Source organism: Fistularia commersonii, chromosome 15 (genome assembly GCF_037954325.1).
Source record: "Fistularia commersonii isolate RoL2024-O1a breed Wild chromosome 15, RoL_Fcom_v1.0, whole genome shotgun sequence".
Classification (NCBI taxonomy): Eukaryota; Metazoa; Chordata; class Actinopteri; order Syngnathiformes; family Fistulariidae; genus Fistularia; species Fistularia commersonii.
The window spans coordinates 4,704,089-4,720,683 of record NC_141298.1 but is presented as its reverse complement, the minus strand read 5'-3'; the positions used below and the strand labels follow the sequence as shown (position 1 = coordinate 4,720,683).

General features: G+C 39.2%; 1 protein-coding gene across 1 annotated transcript in view; it reads right to left on the bottom strand.

Annotated features, from left to right (window-relative positions):
- Nucleotides 1-16,595, bottom strand: part of LOC147226268 (protein phosphatase 1 regulatory subunit 37) — a 51,874-nt gene that overhangs the window by 16,771 nt on the left and 18,508 nt on the right. The window contains exons 7-12 of the mRNA XM_086161098.1: nucleotides 16,430-16,549; nucleotides 15,242-15,389; nucleotides 12,123-12,278; nucleotides 11,142-11,254; nucleotides 6,432-6,573; nucleotides 6,121-6,287 (exon numbers count right to left, since the gene is read on the bottom strand). Coding sequence (XP_086017224.1) covers nucleotides 6,121-6,287; nucleotides 6,432-6,573; nucleotides 11,142-11,254; nucleotides 12,123-12,278; nucleotides 15,242-15,389; nucleotides 16,430-16,549 — 846 coding nt within the window. The remainder of the gene's footprint in view (nucleotides 1-6,120; nucleotides 6,288-6,431; nucleotides 6,574-11,141; nucleotides 11,255-12,122; nucleotides 12,279-15,241; nucleotides 15,390-16,429; nucleotides 16,550-16,595) is intronic.

Sequence of the window (16,595 nt, the reverse complement as noted above, 5' to 3'; positions counted from 1 at the left end):
CCTTACGTCCCTTCATACAAGAACGGGATGATCGATTCATGAGTGCAAAAACAGAGAGGTTACTAGGAGGATGTGTGAGTGCCAAGAGAGATGGAAGGCCTCTCAGTTTTGAGGGTGGTTGAAGTCTTGCCAAGATATTTTGTATTCATACTTAAATATTCAATGTGCATAGTGGACAGGGGCAATTTTTACAGTCAGCACGCCATTCAAAAGTGAAAGGGATGTGGCTGGTGGATGAAGGGAGTGAGAAAGATAGACACGCATGGGGCTTCATGGTAGTCAGATGAGAGGCTGCCAGCTGCTGATGGGTGACTGTTTGAGCGTGGCGCCTCAGGACATGCCCGTTGAAAGGCGATGCGATCCGATACCCCCACTTATGCGGGGCTTATATACATATGCCCCTTCTTATGCAGAGGAGGCCCATATCAATTGCAGAACTTTCAGTGTTTTGGTCATTATGCCAAGTTGTTTGAGTGAGCATCTTGCATGTGTGAATGGTGAATGTGGACTTACTGAGCTATGACCACTGTGAAGAGCTTCCTCTGCATAAAAGGAATTTGGGCTCTTACAGAAAAAAATGTTGAATGTCAATGAATAGCATGTGTCAGCATAGCTCTTAAGTGAGTAAAGTTTTAATGAAAAAAACTTGGTTTCAACATACTGTAAAATGACAGTACAGTGTGGCCTATGCTCACTCCACTGGCATAAATGTGGTCCTTTTTCTTGTTAAAATCAAGCAGCTTCAATTTTATTTGATCTCATCTCTTTTTTAATTTTGTTTAATTGAGGAAGTTGATTCTATGTGGTGACACCCGAAGGGAGCGGCTGAAAATAAAAGAAAGTGAAGAATATGTGTCTCCATGTGTTTGTTGACATTCAGAAACATAGCTATACATCCATATCATAAAAAAATAATCTTGCAATATGTGCGGTATTACTAGTTAATATATATTTACAAGTCCTGGGTGTAACTTTCACAGTCAAATATAGAGAGCAAACACCAATATTGATTTGTTAATATACATGTATCTATGTAGTGTTTTGAGTCAATATAATTTTGTGTGTGTTTGTGTGTCTGTGCATGTGCGTGTGTGAATATGTGTGTTTCTTCTGTGTGTGCATGCTCACCATGTTCTTGAGGCCACCATGTTATGGGGTAAAGTGTCTCTGTCTCTGACACCTTAGTCATGCCAGGTCATGCCATGTGCCATAAAATGTCTCAATCACTGCTTTAAGCCAGTGTGACACCTCCAGGTCCATCTGTGTCTCATCGACTGGTAAAGTGACCCAAAATATAATGATTTATGAAATCAGGGCATGTATATAGATGTAGATTTCCATAGACATAGAAAGAGATATAGACAGAAATAGAATTCGAGTAAAAGATTGAGATACCAACTCTTCACTATCAGTTCTAATAATTTCCACTTGTTGAGACATTGGGAAGACACTTCTGTTTTTAATTGGCTTAGGAAACTGTCAGAATGTGAAAAATGACAAAGAAGCATGTTGAGTGTTACTCAGTATTACTGTTGCCGTGTTTTTGAACCATCCAGTCCACAGTGGCCCCACTCCCCTCCGGCCCTAATTCAGGTCCAAAATGCTGATCTCCCCTTACCCTGACTTTCACTACACCACCTCTAATACCTCACTCAAGCACAAACACACACATGCTCACACACATGCTCAGAGGGGCTAATTAAGGCTTTAATATGCAAATGAAAGCCACACTAAATTACACAGCTGGCAAATATGCCTGTTTTTGCCTGAAAATACATCAGGAGTGCAGTGAGGAGTGTGTTGCTGTTGTTGTTGTTATGTTTGCAGAGAGACAGGGGATTGTACCACCCTCCCATCAGCAAACCCTGCAACCCCCCCCCCCCCCCCCCACACACACACACACACCCAACCCCCGTCTGTTGGAGAAACTCAACTGTCTTTGTCCCTTTCAGAGGTATAAGAGGGAAAAGTTGATTCCACAGAAGTTAGGATACATTTCAGTTCGAGACAAGGCAACTATTTAGAAGCTTGAAACAATTATAACTTTTTAAGGTAAAATTGTACATGTTTTTTTTTTGGTTTGTTTGTTTAGTTTTTGACACTGTCAAATAGGTAAGATGAGGAGTGGAAAGGGGTTACTTTGCTTTCCCCTTTTTCATATTTGTCTCATATTACAGATGCAAATTATTGCTCAAATAATTGAAAAAGAAACATTCTCTTTACATCACAAAATCTTTGTGGCATTCAGTATTTTCTTTTAAAACCCGATGAGAATTTGGCTGATAAAAACCATCTTATCAAGATTGAAAATGCATTTATAATGAAAAAAATGTGAAGTTTCAGAAGACTCAGTGAGGCTCTTAGATGAGTTTGAGTACCCATGTTTACAGATACAGTTAGCATGTGGTAATAATTGTTTCAATGATGAAAGTTTAGTATACCTGAAATACATGCATTTGTTATATTTTAGAGATTCAGCATCAGCTCAGCAAACTAGTTACTCAGCATATCCCCCCAAAATATTTAGTGAGATTATATGAGATAAAGTTTCTAGTGGAGTTCCACAGACATGGTCCTTTCGGGGTAACATGTATCATAAGCATTTCAGATTTCAGAAATCAATAGCTATTAAATTAAAAATAAAAACCACTTTCATGAACATATGACATTTTAGAAAGTACTAGAAATCTCTTTGGTAATGGAAGAAACAGTTTGCCTTAAAACCCCTAAAAGCCCTAAAAGGTGACTTTCTTCATGTCACATCCTTATAAATGCAATGCTCTCCGGTTGCAGAATTGATAAAATAGTTGTTTAAAAAGGAATCATTCCTTTGTGCTCTCTGAACTGTATGAGCTCTGGTTCCACTCGGTGACTGGCTGATCTGGTAGCAGTGTGGGCCCAGGTCTCTCCCTAGCTGCCGGGAGCCAGTCCCCACTGCCCTCTGAGGCATTGCTGGAAGGTTTGTTCTGCCTGGTTGCTGTTGTCTGCCTACGTTCTCTATTCCCCAGAGCAATGGTGTCATCATGATGTGAGCTGAAACCTGAGTGCTGACTACATGCATGGTCAAGCCGTCTTGTCACCTATCCACCCTACTGGGACTGACCGTGACAGAGGGTGCCCAAAATAATATCCAGAGACCTCTGTTCCACGCTTTTTCTAAAATCCTCCCCATTCTTTCAGTGGTACCCCCATGCTGTGCCATTCCCCACCATTTATACACTGACTAATGCCAGCCCATATGTCAAAATGGTGTAACCTCCTTCCTTAAAACATTTCAAATGATGACGTTCCTGTAATCTCAGTTGACATTTCAAGCTAAAAGAAGTTTAGTTTTCAATTGATGTTTTGACAGATATTCCTTTAAATATCCTATTTCCATCTTCATTTGTGTCGATTAAAAAATTGCTTTTCCATGTATGAAACAGAAATGTTATGAAGAGCACCTTTCTTCAAGTACAGTATTACATTAAACAGATAGAAGCAGACGTATTGCGCCCAATTATTAGCAAAGGAGAAGGTCAGATGATGCCCTTATATCTAGACAAATACTGCTTGGATTTGCTTGGTTAATTTTAAGGCTTTATTTATGGAAAGACATTTATCAATGACAGCCCCAGGTCATGGAAAGATAATTAGAAGATTTTTTTTTTTTTAATGTGAGTCATTTTTGACATCAAATATACAGAGCAAATTGGAAGCCAATAATTTTCCAGATGGTTTACAAACATTTGTTTCAAGACTAGTCTTTTAAAAAAGGAAAATAATAGAACTGTCTATAGTAAGCAGAGCTTTGGATTTAAAATACCTTGGTTCTGGCTAGAAAAACAAGCTCTAATAACAACAGCAATAATAATGATAATAATAATTTTAATGCTAATAGTAAACTCAAGTAAATCAATCAATAAATAAAATCTAAAATAAAGAAATTAATTGATCTACCTTGGGATCATGTGTCAGTGCATGCTCAGAACTTCTGAGCGTTTTAAATGTTGTTTCAATGTGAGTAGATTATATCTCCTATTGAACCCTTTCAGTTTTGATTGGAATCTAGTCGTTTTTTTTTTGGCATTTGTGTTTTTTTTTTTCCTGGACGTGAGTTCAGTTGCTGTGCTCATGAATGGGACCAAATGAACCAATACTTGGAGAGAAATGCCATCTGATTCTGGAACAACTCTTCTAAGAGCAATGTGTATGATTACCTTTTAAACATGCCACACACATGTAATTATCACTCAGTCAGACAACAGAATAGTAAACCTTCCTGCACATCACTGAACTCCCCTGCTGGATAGCTAAGAGGACACTCACACTGGCCAAATCCAAATATTTAATGTGTCAACTAGGTAAACACTCTGGTGATGCTCCTGTATCTGAACCCAGATTGGGAGAGTTGTGGGCAGGCAAAGTTTAGTTCATTAGCTGGGTTGACAGAGTCCCCCGATAAGGATGTATAAACAGCTCCACCTTGCACTGGCTACAGAGAGAACTTGCCCCTCTGAAAGCCTGCTTTCCGCTAGGGCCATGGTGCATGAATATTTCAGATGGGTAAATAATTAATAATTAACAGCAAACAGGCCAGTGATCAAATGGAGCAGCATGGAAACAGACATGAAAAATCTGCCTTTTATAAACAAAGACGAGATCCAGATTCCTTCCCTCTTGCCACCTTCTTTGCCTTTGAAATATGTGCGTCTTCAAGCCCCCCCCCCCCCCTCTCGCATCATCACAGACCACAACCACACAAAGGGCAAATTTTATAAACACACAAATATCATATCAGCATCTCTGTCGCGCACACACAAAGTGCTCCTATAATCCCCTCTGTCACTCACTAACTTTCACCTCCCTTCCTTAGAAGAATGAAATTTTCACATATTCCTTGGCGACCCGGGAAATATGACTGAGTGAGAACACTTGATCTGGCCACCCGCTGTTTTCTGATGGAAAGATTTGCTTTTTAATACAATCGTCACTCCTCCCACCTGGATATGCCATGCCAAGTCTAATCCCAGCTGTGTGACTCCAAAACCTGACAGAGCTTAAAAATTCCCTTATTACCATTCCCTTAAAATATCCAGCCACACTAACTCTCAACAATGGTGGAAATGCTAATCAAGTCTCTCTCCGGCTTAGAGGAGCATGAAAACAGAGCCGCCAATATGGAGGTTTTGGTGCATGTGCAAAGTGAGGAGAAAGAAGCTTTAATGACACACATTCACAGAGACGTCATGGCTCTTTAAAGCTGCTTCTCCAAAATCTGGCACATCTTGCTGCTTGACTCTAGCCAGAGGAGACGTTTCATAAAAATCAGACTTAATCGTGTAAACAACACGCAGACAAACACAAAACCACTGCAAACAAAAATAAAACAACTTTGGAAGCTGTGCACAGATCGCCTTCAGAGTTAATTTTAAAGTAAGCATTCCGTTCCTTGGAGATTTTAATTAATGCTTTAATATGCAAATAAGTTAGCAGAGATAAAATCATGACAAACAGATGGCAAGTGTGGGTAATTATTTTGTGAATCCAGCAGGGGCATATATTAAAGTTATGGCATCCTTTTCCTCAGGCCTTTGCAACTATGGAAGGTACTGAGGATAAACAAAAAAGAAAAAGAACTGAGATACAAACGACTTACGTCATTCTCTAAGTGACAAAAATGTGACCAGGCAGTTTGTAATAGTAGCCTACAGATCACTAATATTAGAACAACAATAAATGAATTTAACTATACACCTATGTGCAAAACAGCAGTAGATCTACATGCTTTTTGGGAAAAATTTTAAGTCAAAAACACAATGGAATAGTTAAGGAGAATTAACATTGCCAGTGAGATGTTGCTCAGTGCGCCTGTTAATTGTCAGTAAGTAGAAAAATAAGTAGAATATAGATCTTAAATTTGTATATTTAACATTTTGCTATGCCTTTGTCACTCAGATACCCTGCACAGTATATGGTTGTTGGCTGTATAAAAATAGCTCTTGTGCTTAATAGCCCAATGCTAGGAAGTGTTTCCATCACTGCGGAAGGAGGATGAGTTTATAAATATCCATGACAATTGCAGTTTCTACTGCCATAATTGGCAAGAACAGGAGACTCAAGAGCCTCTTGTGAACCTACCTGCTGCTGTGGGGCGATGCAGTCAAAATACAGGGTACAGAGAGAACGGTTAATCCTCAGGGCCAGACATAGTGCCATGAGTCCTCCAATTTTCACCTGGTTCAGACGAACATCCAGCTTCTGAACTTGATGGCTTTCTGCCACAAACTCTGCTAATGCAACCGCCCCTATAGCAATGACAACATTAAACATGTTAATGTCCAGAAGCTGAAGGTATATACATATATATATATGCATATATATATATATTGTCACCATTAATGACTATGTTTCTTGTAAAAATTAAAAATAAAATCTATACAGTTGTATACCTTCACATGTGATGCTGGCCTGGGCCAGTCCTAGCTGCAGCAGTGAACAATTCATCATAAGAGGTTCCTTGATCACCTGGATCCCCTTGTTTCCCAAAATGTTCTCTCCCAAATCCAGAACTTGCAGAACTTTCAATTCAGGCTGCAAAAATATGGTTCATTTGAAATCACTTACAGTCATACCTTTACTCTGCTAGAGGATGTATGGGATATTGAATGATTAAAATGAGAAAACCTACTGCTTCTGAAAACTCTTATCAGCATTCTGAAAATTAGATGTTGCAAAAGCAACTTAATATTATCAAAATTAAATTTTATTAATGCAATAATTAACATTGCCAGTTTTAATACAATTTCATGTGGATTTCTGCTCTCAAGCAGCCTGAGCTCTTGCCTAAACCCAGATGTAGATACAGTTAGACCCAGAAATATTTGGACAGTGACACAAGTTTTGTTATTTTAGCCATCTACGAAGACATATTCAGGATACAATTATATAATCAATGGTCTTAAAGTGCAGACCCTCAGCTGTAATTTGAGAGTATTCACATCCAAATTGGAGCAAGGGTTTAGGAATTACAGCTCTTAGATACATAGTCCCCTCTTTTTCAAGGGACCAAAAGTAATTGGACAGTTGACTCAGAAGGCTGCAAAAAAATAGGAAGGCCGCATGTGCTCTTCCCTCGGTAACTTGTCATCAATTAAGAAGTTAGAAGTTCTGGAGTTGATTCCAGGTTTGGCATTTGCATTTGGAAGCTGTTACTGTGAACACACAACATGCGGTCAAAAGAGGTCTCAATGGAGGTGAAACAGACCGTCCTGAGGCTGAAAAAAAAGAAGAAATCCATCAGAGAGATAGCAGTTTGGAGTCGCCAAAATCAACAGTGTGATACATTCTGAGAAAAAAATGAGGGCACTTGTGAGCTTGGGAACTCAAAAAGGCCTGGACGTCCACGGAAGACAACAGCAGTGGATGATCTTAGAATCGTTTCCATGGTGAAGAAAAACCCCTTCACAACATCCACTCAAGTAAAGAAAGAAATATATCTAGGAAGTAGGTGTATCTGTATCCAAGTCTACCATAAAGAGAAGATTTAATGAGAGTAAATGCAAAGGATTCACCACACGGTGCAAACCATATAACAGCCTAAAAAATAGAAAGGCCAGAATTGACTTTGCAAAAAACACTTGAAGAAGCCGACCCAGTTCTGGAACACCACTCTTTGGACAGATGAGACTAAGATCAACCTGTACCAAAATGATGGGAAGAAGAAAGTTTGGAGAAAAATTGGAACAGCTCATGATCCAAACCACATCTTCTTTAAACATGGTGGAGGCAGTGTGATGGCGAGGGCATGCATGGCTTCCAATGACACTTGATCACTTTTATCGTTTATTGATGATGTGACAAAAGACAGATGCAGCCGGATGAATTCTGAAACGGATAAGGATATACTCTTTCTTCAGATTTAGCCAAATACAGCAAAGTTGATTGGACGGCACGTCACAGTACGGATGGACAATGATTCAAAACATACTGCAAAAGCAATCCAGAAGTTTTTTAAAGCAAAAAAAATGGAATATTCTGCAATGGCCGAGTCAATCACCGGATCTCAACCCAATCGAGCATGCATTTCTTTGCTCAAGTTTTGACAAAGCTTAAAGCAGAAATACCCAAAAACACATAACAACAGAAGACAGCCACAGTAAGGGCCTGGCAAAGCATCATAAAGGAGGAAACCCCCCATTTGGTGACGTCCATGGGTTCCAGACTTCAGGCAGTCATTGCCTGCAAAGGACTCTCAACAAAATATTGAAAGGTAACATTTATTTAGGGTTATGTTTATTTTTCCAATTACTTTTGAGACCCTGAAATGAGGAGCATTTGTATAAAAAGAGCTACAATTCCTGCATGTTTATTCATATTTTTTTTTCAACCCATTGAATTAAACGCTAAAGTCTGCACTTCAGTTCTGTTGTAGTTGTTTTATTTCATATCCAATTAATGTCATGCAGAGCCGAAATCATGAGGATTTCTGAGCCTAACTGTATCTCTACCGATATGGGGGGAGGGGTTTAATAAATGTACAGAATTGTTGTCATTGTACACGATAGATTACATGAAGCTGTACTTATGATAATTATTAATCATTCTTAAAATGTTTCTCCTCAAAGTAAAACCTTTGTTTCTACCCTCCAGAGCCACTCTACCATTGAAGGTTGATTAGCTGGTGTGTGAAACTGGGGGCGTCTGGCACCAGGGGCCCCATGTTGCCCAACAGCTTGAAAAGAAACACGCCACCCACCCATTGGTTGCCCCCTCGCCACCCTTGTTAAACTCCTCTGGTCACTGCTCTGAAGAGAGGATGCACGGGGGTGGAAAGTAAACCAGGAAGCAACCAACGGACCTGGAAAGTGTCTTTTTCTGAGTTAATTTGCACCATGGTGACAACATACACACTCGAGACCCCCACCCCCAACCCACCATCCCCACACACCCTCCACCGCTACCGACACCCTTTTCCTAGTTGAGTCTCTGCACACAGAGGCACCACAACATCCAATGCTCGGCGAGAAGCTTCTCCAGTGAAGCAGGGAGGAGGAGAGGGAGGAAGAGCATCACGAATGGTTATGCACGAGGGATAATACCAGACAATTAAAGAGGCGACTGCGTAGCTGAGAGTGTGTGAGAGTCAAGCATGGTTGAAGCCTGTCAAACGTAAACCACGGGAGAGTTGGAGTGAGAAGTTTGAGGAGGGTTGGAGTGTGAACACACCAAAAACACAGTATGTTTTCACACATGACATACTGGCTTAAAACAAAAAAAAAAGAAAGAAAAATACATCCAAAGACGCAAAGTGGAATAAAGCATGGGTAACATATTCACCTAGGGGGTAATCATTTTCAAAAAATATAAACAATGAAACAACATCAACCAGGTTGTAGAGCAGGAAAAGCATGTGCCTCCACCCCTATTTTACAACATTAAAAAAAGAAGGCGACTAACCAAGGGGACTGAAAGGAAAAACAAATGCAGGAGAAGAAATGTTAATAACAGCTCTTCTTATCATCATATCTGACAGAACCGGCTATGGGTCTAATTATCATTATTATGGCCTGCAAGGACATCTACTTATTCCCCTGACTGGCAGGCCACATAAACACCATTCTTCAACACCATGAGTGCCCTCTTTTAACACGCATTTATTATTCAAACTGTTGTTTTGGTATCACTGGATAAGACAGGAGAAATGCATGCATTTGTGTGACAATGCCAGGCAGGCCTTTATTTTCTCATCTTTTGACTTTAACAGTCCCCATCCACAGGAGGGTACGGTTTATACTGCCATTCAGGCAAAAAAAAAGCATATTAGGAAAACAGAGAAAAACGTGTGGAGGCAGAATAGTTTAAGAGGTTCCTCTTTAGGGAATGATGCCCACTGATCCTTATTTCCTTCCAAGGTGAGGAGAACAGGAGCATATACTCACCGGACCAATGTAAGTGATAAAGTTTATGATAAAAAGGGAAACTACAACAAATAAAACAAATTTACTTTTAGGTCCTTTTCATGTGTACATATAGGCCTGGGATGCATGGTTGTTTGGCACTCAACTGAAATTCAATTTAAAATGATCTAATCATTATAACCAAATTTCATTATGAATAGAGAACAATTGATACATGACTCAAACTGTATCTCAACTGCATAGTTTATATAGTTCAAACTATCATATTTAATCCTAAATATACTCATGCATGCATCTACACATGTGAGTCACTGATGAAGAGTAATTGACCACAGATTCAAAATGATCCTTGTCACCAGTCAGCACGCCATGCCAAACTAGGCAGTTTTTGTTGCCTAAAATATCTTTAGAATGCATTTAACCTTTCCATAACTCCTTTTGTGGGGTCAGTAGTTATTTGGTTATTTCACTACTGGCAACCAGCCACAGGTCAGTGAACTGAGTTCAAGTCCCCCTTCATGAGGGGTCTCAAAGTGTTTCAGTTGTTTATCATTAGTGTCATATAGAGTGACATATAGAGTCTAAAGCTACTGTTGATACAACCTCTTAGTTTGTTTGAGTATGAGAAGAAAACAAAGTTAATAATGAACAGATGAGGCATCAATAAGTTACTGATTCTTTGCCAGGTTGGTCTGCAACTGCAAGAGGTCTGTGTGTGTGAGAGAGAGAGAAAGAGAGAGGATGGTATTCCTACACATTACTGATTGATATTGTCTTTAAGGTTTTGTTTGCTTTGTGTTGGTTCATTTTAATACAATGTGACCCCTTGTCTGTTTAACAGTGCAAAGATGGAGTACCAAGTCTTCATGATTGCATGCAACATGAACTGTTCTGCATTGATCCCATTAAAGTGCTGTGAGAAAAGGTCAGCAGCACGCACTACGTTGTTTATATTGGCAGGTCAAGGTCATCCACTTTGCCCTTTAAATAGAAAAAAAATAAATACTACTGCCCCCTGCTGGTATGAAGAGATGTCTCATAAAACAGAATGTGCCAGCATATTGACTGGTAATCTTTCTGGTGAGTTGATCCTGCAATCTGCTATCATCCATAGTACGCTTTTATTTTGTATGTTCTTCCTAAGAGTGAGCTTAATTCTTTATCATAGCAACATGGCCCTGCACTGACTGTTGATTTACTCTATGTGAAAAGTACAGAAAATCTGGTCAAAACTTTTCTCACCAGAGCCTTGGCCAGATGGACCATGCCTTTCGCAGTAATCTGGTTGTTCCTCAGCAATAGTACTTGGAGACCTGCAGTCTGCCACTGTAGACCATCACACAAGTCCTTCAAACCTGGAAAGTAATTTTCAAAATAAACAAACATAAAAATAAATAAATAAATAAATACAATTATACCTACAGATGTTTAGTGGGAGTGTTGCTGCAGTCACAATTTAGAGTTTGAGTTCAACATGGCTGTAATATGCCAATTTACCTTTTCAGGTATGTATATCAACTACATATTAAGAGTGCTTTTGTTTGTTTGTTGAGCTATCTATTTATTTGTATCATGAGTAGTTTTTGCTTTTGACCTCAATGATGTGCCAACAAATGCTATACAAAACTCTAAGGGTCATTGAAGCCATATTATTACAAAGGAAAAATTAAAAAATTAAAGCTGAAAAATATGAATTAAATAAATCCTGCTGGGTGTCTAATTGTGTATACATATATATACAGTATCTAACATGCAAGTTTTAAATGTATTATTATTATTATCATCATTATCATGCATACAATATTGCTATTTTGTATGAAAAGGATTTTTATTCACACATTTGCAGACACATACAAACACACACAATATCTATTATATGCCTTAAATGAAAAAAATGAAAGGGAGTCTTAAAACGTGCCTTTAAAAATGAAAATTCCCCATGAAAATTAACATGTTCTTTGTGTTATGTTAAATGTGACAGCTGCTCCAAGTGAAGCTATAGACAACTTTGGAATGTAAACTCTTCCAGTCAACCGTTACTTGACAAGGTTTCACTGAGGGTTTCTTCCTTTTTTCTAATCTTACCTGACTATGACGCCATGAAAAATTATGTACTGAATGATTAAGCAATGAATTTTCATAGTGATAATTAAAACATCTACAGAAGTACATTTAGATAGACATTTAAAGTTGTATGTATTTGTGCATTGTGGTGAATCTTACCATCATCAGCTACAGCGTTGTTGCTCAGCTCCAACAACTGTAAAGTGCTGTTGTTATATAGCAAGTCTCTCAGGTGAAGGGTGTCCTGGTAACTGTTCAGGAGATTGTTGGTGAGGTGGAGCTCTTGCAGCACCATGTTTGACTTTAACACACCTACTACAAGCAATAATAGAAGAGGAGGAAAAAAAATGGAGACAAATGTAATTTGCAAAATTATTCTCCTCACGCTTCAAAATTGTTTGGTGGCAGATTTGTGAGCATCTTGGGGCCTCTTCTATGTATTATTACATCACAATGTCAAACCCAAAACTTAGAGGTTGATACTAATAATTATTATCATAATATTACTGTATACAACAATAATAATAATTGTTATTATCATCACTATAGTAATAATTATGATAATGAAGCCTCAGGACGGCACGGGCCAGTGTCCCCCTGTCGCAACTCCTGTAGGGAAAAGCCAAAAGGAGAAGAAGAAGACAGTAATAATGATGATAACAATTTTAAAAAACAAAACTTTATTTCTTTGGAAAACCTTCAAAACATTATTTTTTTCTATTTTTACCCCATTCTCTAAAGTGCCCAAATCAGACATTGAGTACTTTCATTCTAACTGTAAATCTTCATCAAAAGTTGAGATATTTGGATGGTTGTAAATCATATCTGAGAAATAAACCAAGGAACTTGAATAGTGTCGTCAGGTTGTAACTACGATAGACTGATTGATGGTTACTTGAGCAAGAAAAATGGGAACGCAGCAGGAATCCCCACCTCCTGCAATTACGCTAGTAAAGATCAAGTGGTACTTCTTTTCCTTTTTAGCATGAACAAGCTGTTATTGAAGACACGGTTTTGACTCCCAAACACAAGTGACCTTACAAAACACCTGAACTTCAAGGGCCTCTTAAAAAGAAAAAAAAAAAAAAAAATCAGTGCATTGCCTTTTGTTAGGAACTTGTCATTTTATTCCAAACGTCTGTCTGTCTGATCAGTTTCTACAACAGTAATGTGTGTGCTATTCTGTGTATTTGTGTGCTTTACAATGTATCCATGTTTCTGGATCCTCGTTGCCCTTGCGTCCAGATCGATACTGCAGATTTGATCAAGCCTGTTGGGCTGCATGTGGAATGCCAACATTGTCATCAGGCACAGTGGGAACAAAATGGGAGAATCGGTATGATTGATCTTGCCGACTCCACCACGAGCATCGGCCCTGTAATCAGAGCCTCCTCCAATCGAAAGCAATGATCCTCAGCTGGGACCCCCTGCTGGGATGTGCGAGTAGGTGGGCTCGGTAAAGCAGACAACACAGGGTGGGGTCGAGGGATGAGCACAGGAAGAGGGAGTTTTGAAATCCTAAAACATCAAAGAGTTCCTGGAAGTGACTGAAAACATTGGAGGAACAAGTTGCTGTGAGACGGAGTGGGCAGCATACTGTGTTCATTTGGGCCTTCCTCCACTCCCAGCTGAGAGGACATTGGAGGCTAACTTTTGGGCTTTTTCTACAACAAAAGAAATTGCAAATGTCAAATTGTTATTGTGCAGCTAAATCCTAAAGTATTATCAGGGATACTTGTCAGTTCTGAAAAAAATAAAAAACAAAATCAAAGACACAGCGAGTTAATAAACTAATTTCTTTAACTGAACCAATTTCTTTGCGAGTTTTACATCTCTTTTGATATGCATTACCTTTTCTTTAGCTCAGTTTTGTTACCCCATACAGTATAATGTTTATAAGAGATGATGATTTTTCTTCGTACGGGGAAGGAACTCTGTCTTTTTTTGATAAAAAAGTAATATCGCAACAAACCATAGATCAGAAGTGTTTAGCCTGTGCGTGTCTTGAATCAAATAATTGTTATGCACAGACAAGGAGTAGCTTTTACACAGCATTTATTTCATGCATTTCATGAGAGTCCGGCCGGAGAATTATGGTTTAGCTAAGAAAGAATATTTGATACTTTCAAAAAGTCTGCTGAACATTTTAAACTTAAACTGGGCTCTGTTAAAGACCCAATGAAAAGGTGATTATGTAGGTGATTAAAATACCTTGTAGGATTGAAGGTTTTACAGTATACAGCTTCAGCACTTTGAATGTCACTCTTCTGTTTCTCCATGATGCTCTGTGTGTTTATGTGTGTGACAGTCAATCCATGTGCACCACTCTACCCCCCTCTGAGTACTGCTTTGGGTGGTGGTAAGTGTAAAAGTGTATGCACTCAGTTACTATAGTAATTGGTTGTGTGTATGTGTCCCTGCCCACACTACTCATGTGTAGGTCATCTGTGCTGCAGAGAAACAACAGTTATTAATCAATATATAGTATGTTTGTGAGAGCAGAGATTGCTACAGATTATTTGATTTATACTTGTTCACTAAATGGAAATCAAAAATAAAAGACAGCCCATTTCATAATGGCATACTCTTCCGTGTTTATTCAATAAATCTTTGTTTGTACCACATTGTTTTTACTAATTTCAGGATGCTTCCCAATGCATCTCTGTGACTGTATATGCATGTATGTATGTGTGTGTAGGGGGGGTGTTTGTGTATGTGTGCGCGTGTGTGTGTGTGTGTGTGGGCGGGGGGGGGTTAGTTATGATTGTGCGCATGCCTGGGACCTTAAAGGGGCTTGCTGGTTGTAGATAGCCTTTGCAATTGGAGAAGCCTTTATTCCCAATTGGCCAAAAGATGATTTGTGGATCGGGTTACAATCATGGTAAGTGTTTTGGAAATCAATGATAGTGTGACAGAATTTATGTTTGACTGAACATTTGTGCAGATCATGGATAAAATATGCATGTTTCAGCTTAAGACATTGTTTACGATGTCAAAAAATGTGCATATCTGTGTACAAGTCTTTTCTGGCGGCAAGTCCTCATGGATGTGTGCATTAGAGTGGAAAGTGACAGGTAAGAGATTATGCCCCTAATCCAGGTCCAGGCCCGCAGAGAGGGTCACAGGTCAAAATCTGGTCCTGCTGGCCGCAGGACACACAAACAAAGCCACACACACACAGAGCACACATTGGGATTCTATGCATACCTGTTAAACAGAAATATGGACACACTGAGGGCAAGTGTGTGTGCATGTGCTTGTGTGTGAGTGTGTCATACCCAGTGTGTACAATGGCAGGCCACTAAGCTTGGCATTGTGAAGGTGCAGCACTTTGAGCTGGCTGGTCAGCAGAGCTTTACACAGCAACTGAGCTGGGTAGTCAACTAATGCCATGTTAGACAAATCCAGTCTTGACAGGCGGATACTCTGAAAAGCACAGACATAGAATAAAAACATTGCCACAAATTAAAAGGTCAAAGACAATGTTGGAACAAAATGATATTTTGTGTTATTGGCACATAATCGGGCATATGGTTTCACACCATGCAGTCAAGACCTTTCTAATACAATTAAGTGGAAGGCAAGCAAACGTTTTCAATCATCCCGACCACAGAGTCTCAATCTCTTCTTTTCTATTTTCAGACTGACGGTAGCTCATCCCGAAATGACATGGAGGAAATATGAAGAGAAGGGCTGCTAATGCTAACACATGGCTGAGGTGAAATTTCCACCATGGGGGGCAATGGTGTCCCTGAAAGGACACGGAGAACATGCTGAATAAGATCAAGAAACATTGGTGATATGTCTAATGGATACACAGTCCTTCTTGTAATGAATGTTTGTATATGTACATATTTATAAGTCGTCACCGTTGTCTTTCTTATCCAAAGATATCAGTTAGAAAGAAATCACTATTTCTTTTCAGACTGTTATAAACGTCTCATTTTCCTCCCAGGAGACCAAAGCCTCTTCTTGATGTCAGCTAACAATAAGCCAGGACTGGTTGACACCACACACATGAATATCTGACAACAAATGCAAATGATTCCAGTGCAAAAAATACCACTGTACTATATTTTGAGGTAAATATGAATGATACAAACAAGGTTCTTGACATGACAAAAACAGCTATGTGTTGTTATATCTCATGTGTTTCTTAAAAGTGTTCTGAAAAAATGTACCACAACCAAAATCCAATTTTGTATCCCTCATCCTGATCTGTTGTAATTCCACAAAGTCAGCGAGTGAAAGCATTCATAAAGGCCTGCTCTTTTGTCACCACAAAGCTAATCAATTCTATGACCTAAAATTCTATATGCGATCATGCAGTAGCATGTGTGTACAACAACTTTGTCCTGTATTTTCAGTCCCTGTAATGCACAACACTGACTTCCCCTGTATGTTTACTATCAACTTTAGCAAAACTAAAAGAAAAGATTGCGATTCCCGTGTATCAGCCAACCGACCTGCTTTATCAAATGGGCAAGGGCTCTCCAACCCCATGTTCCCATGCTGCTGTTGTCAGAAATGTCAAGATGGGCCGCAGATTCATAGTACAAAATCATATCCAGCAAGGATGAGGCTCCCTGGAAGAGAGGAAATAGCGTGGAGGTAAAAATGAAGAAGGCAAGG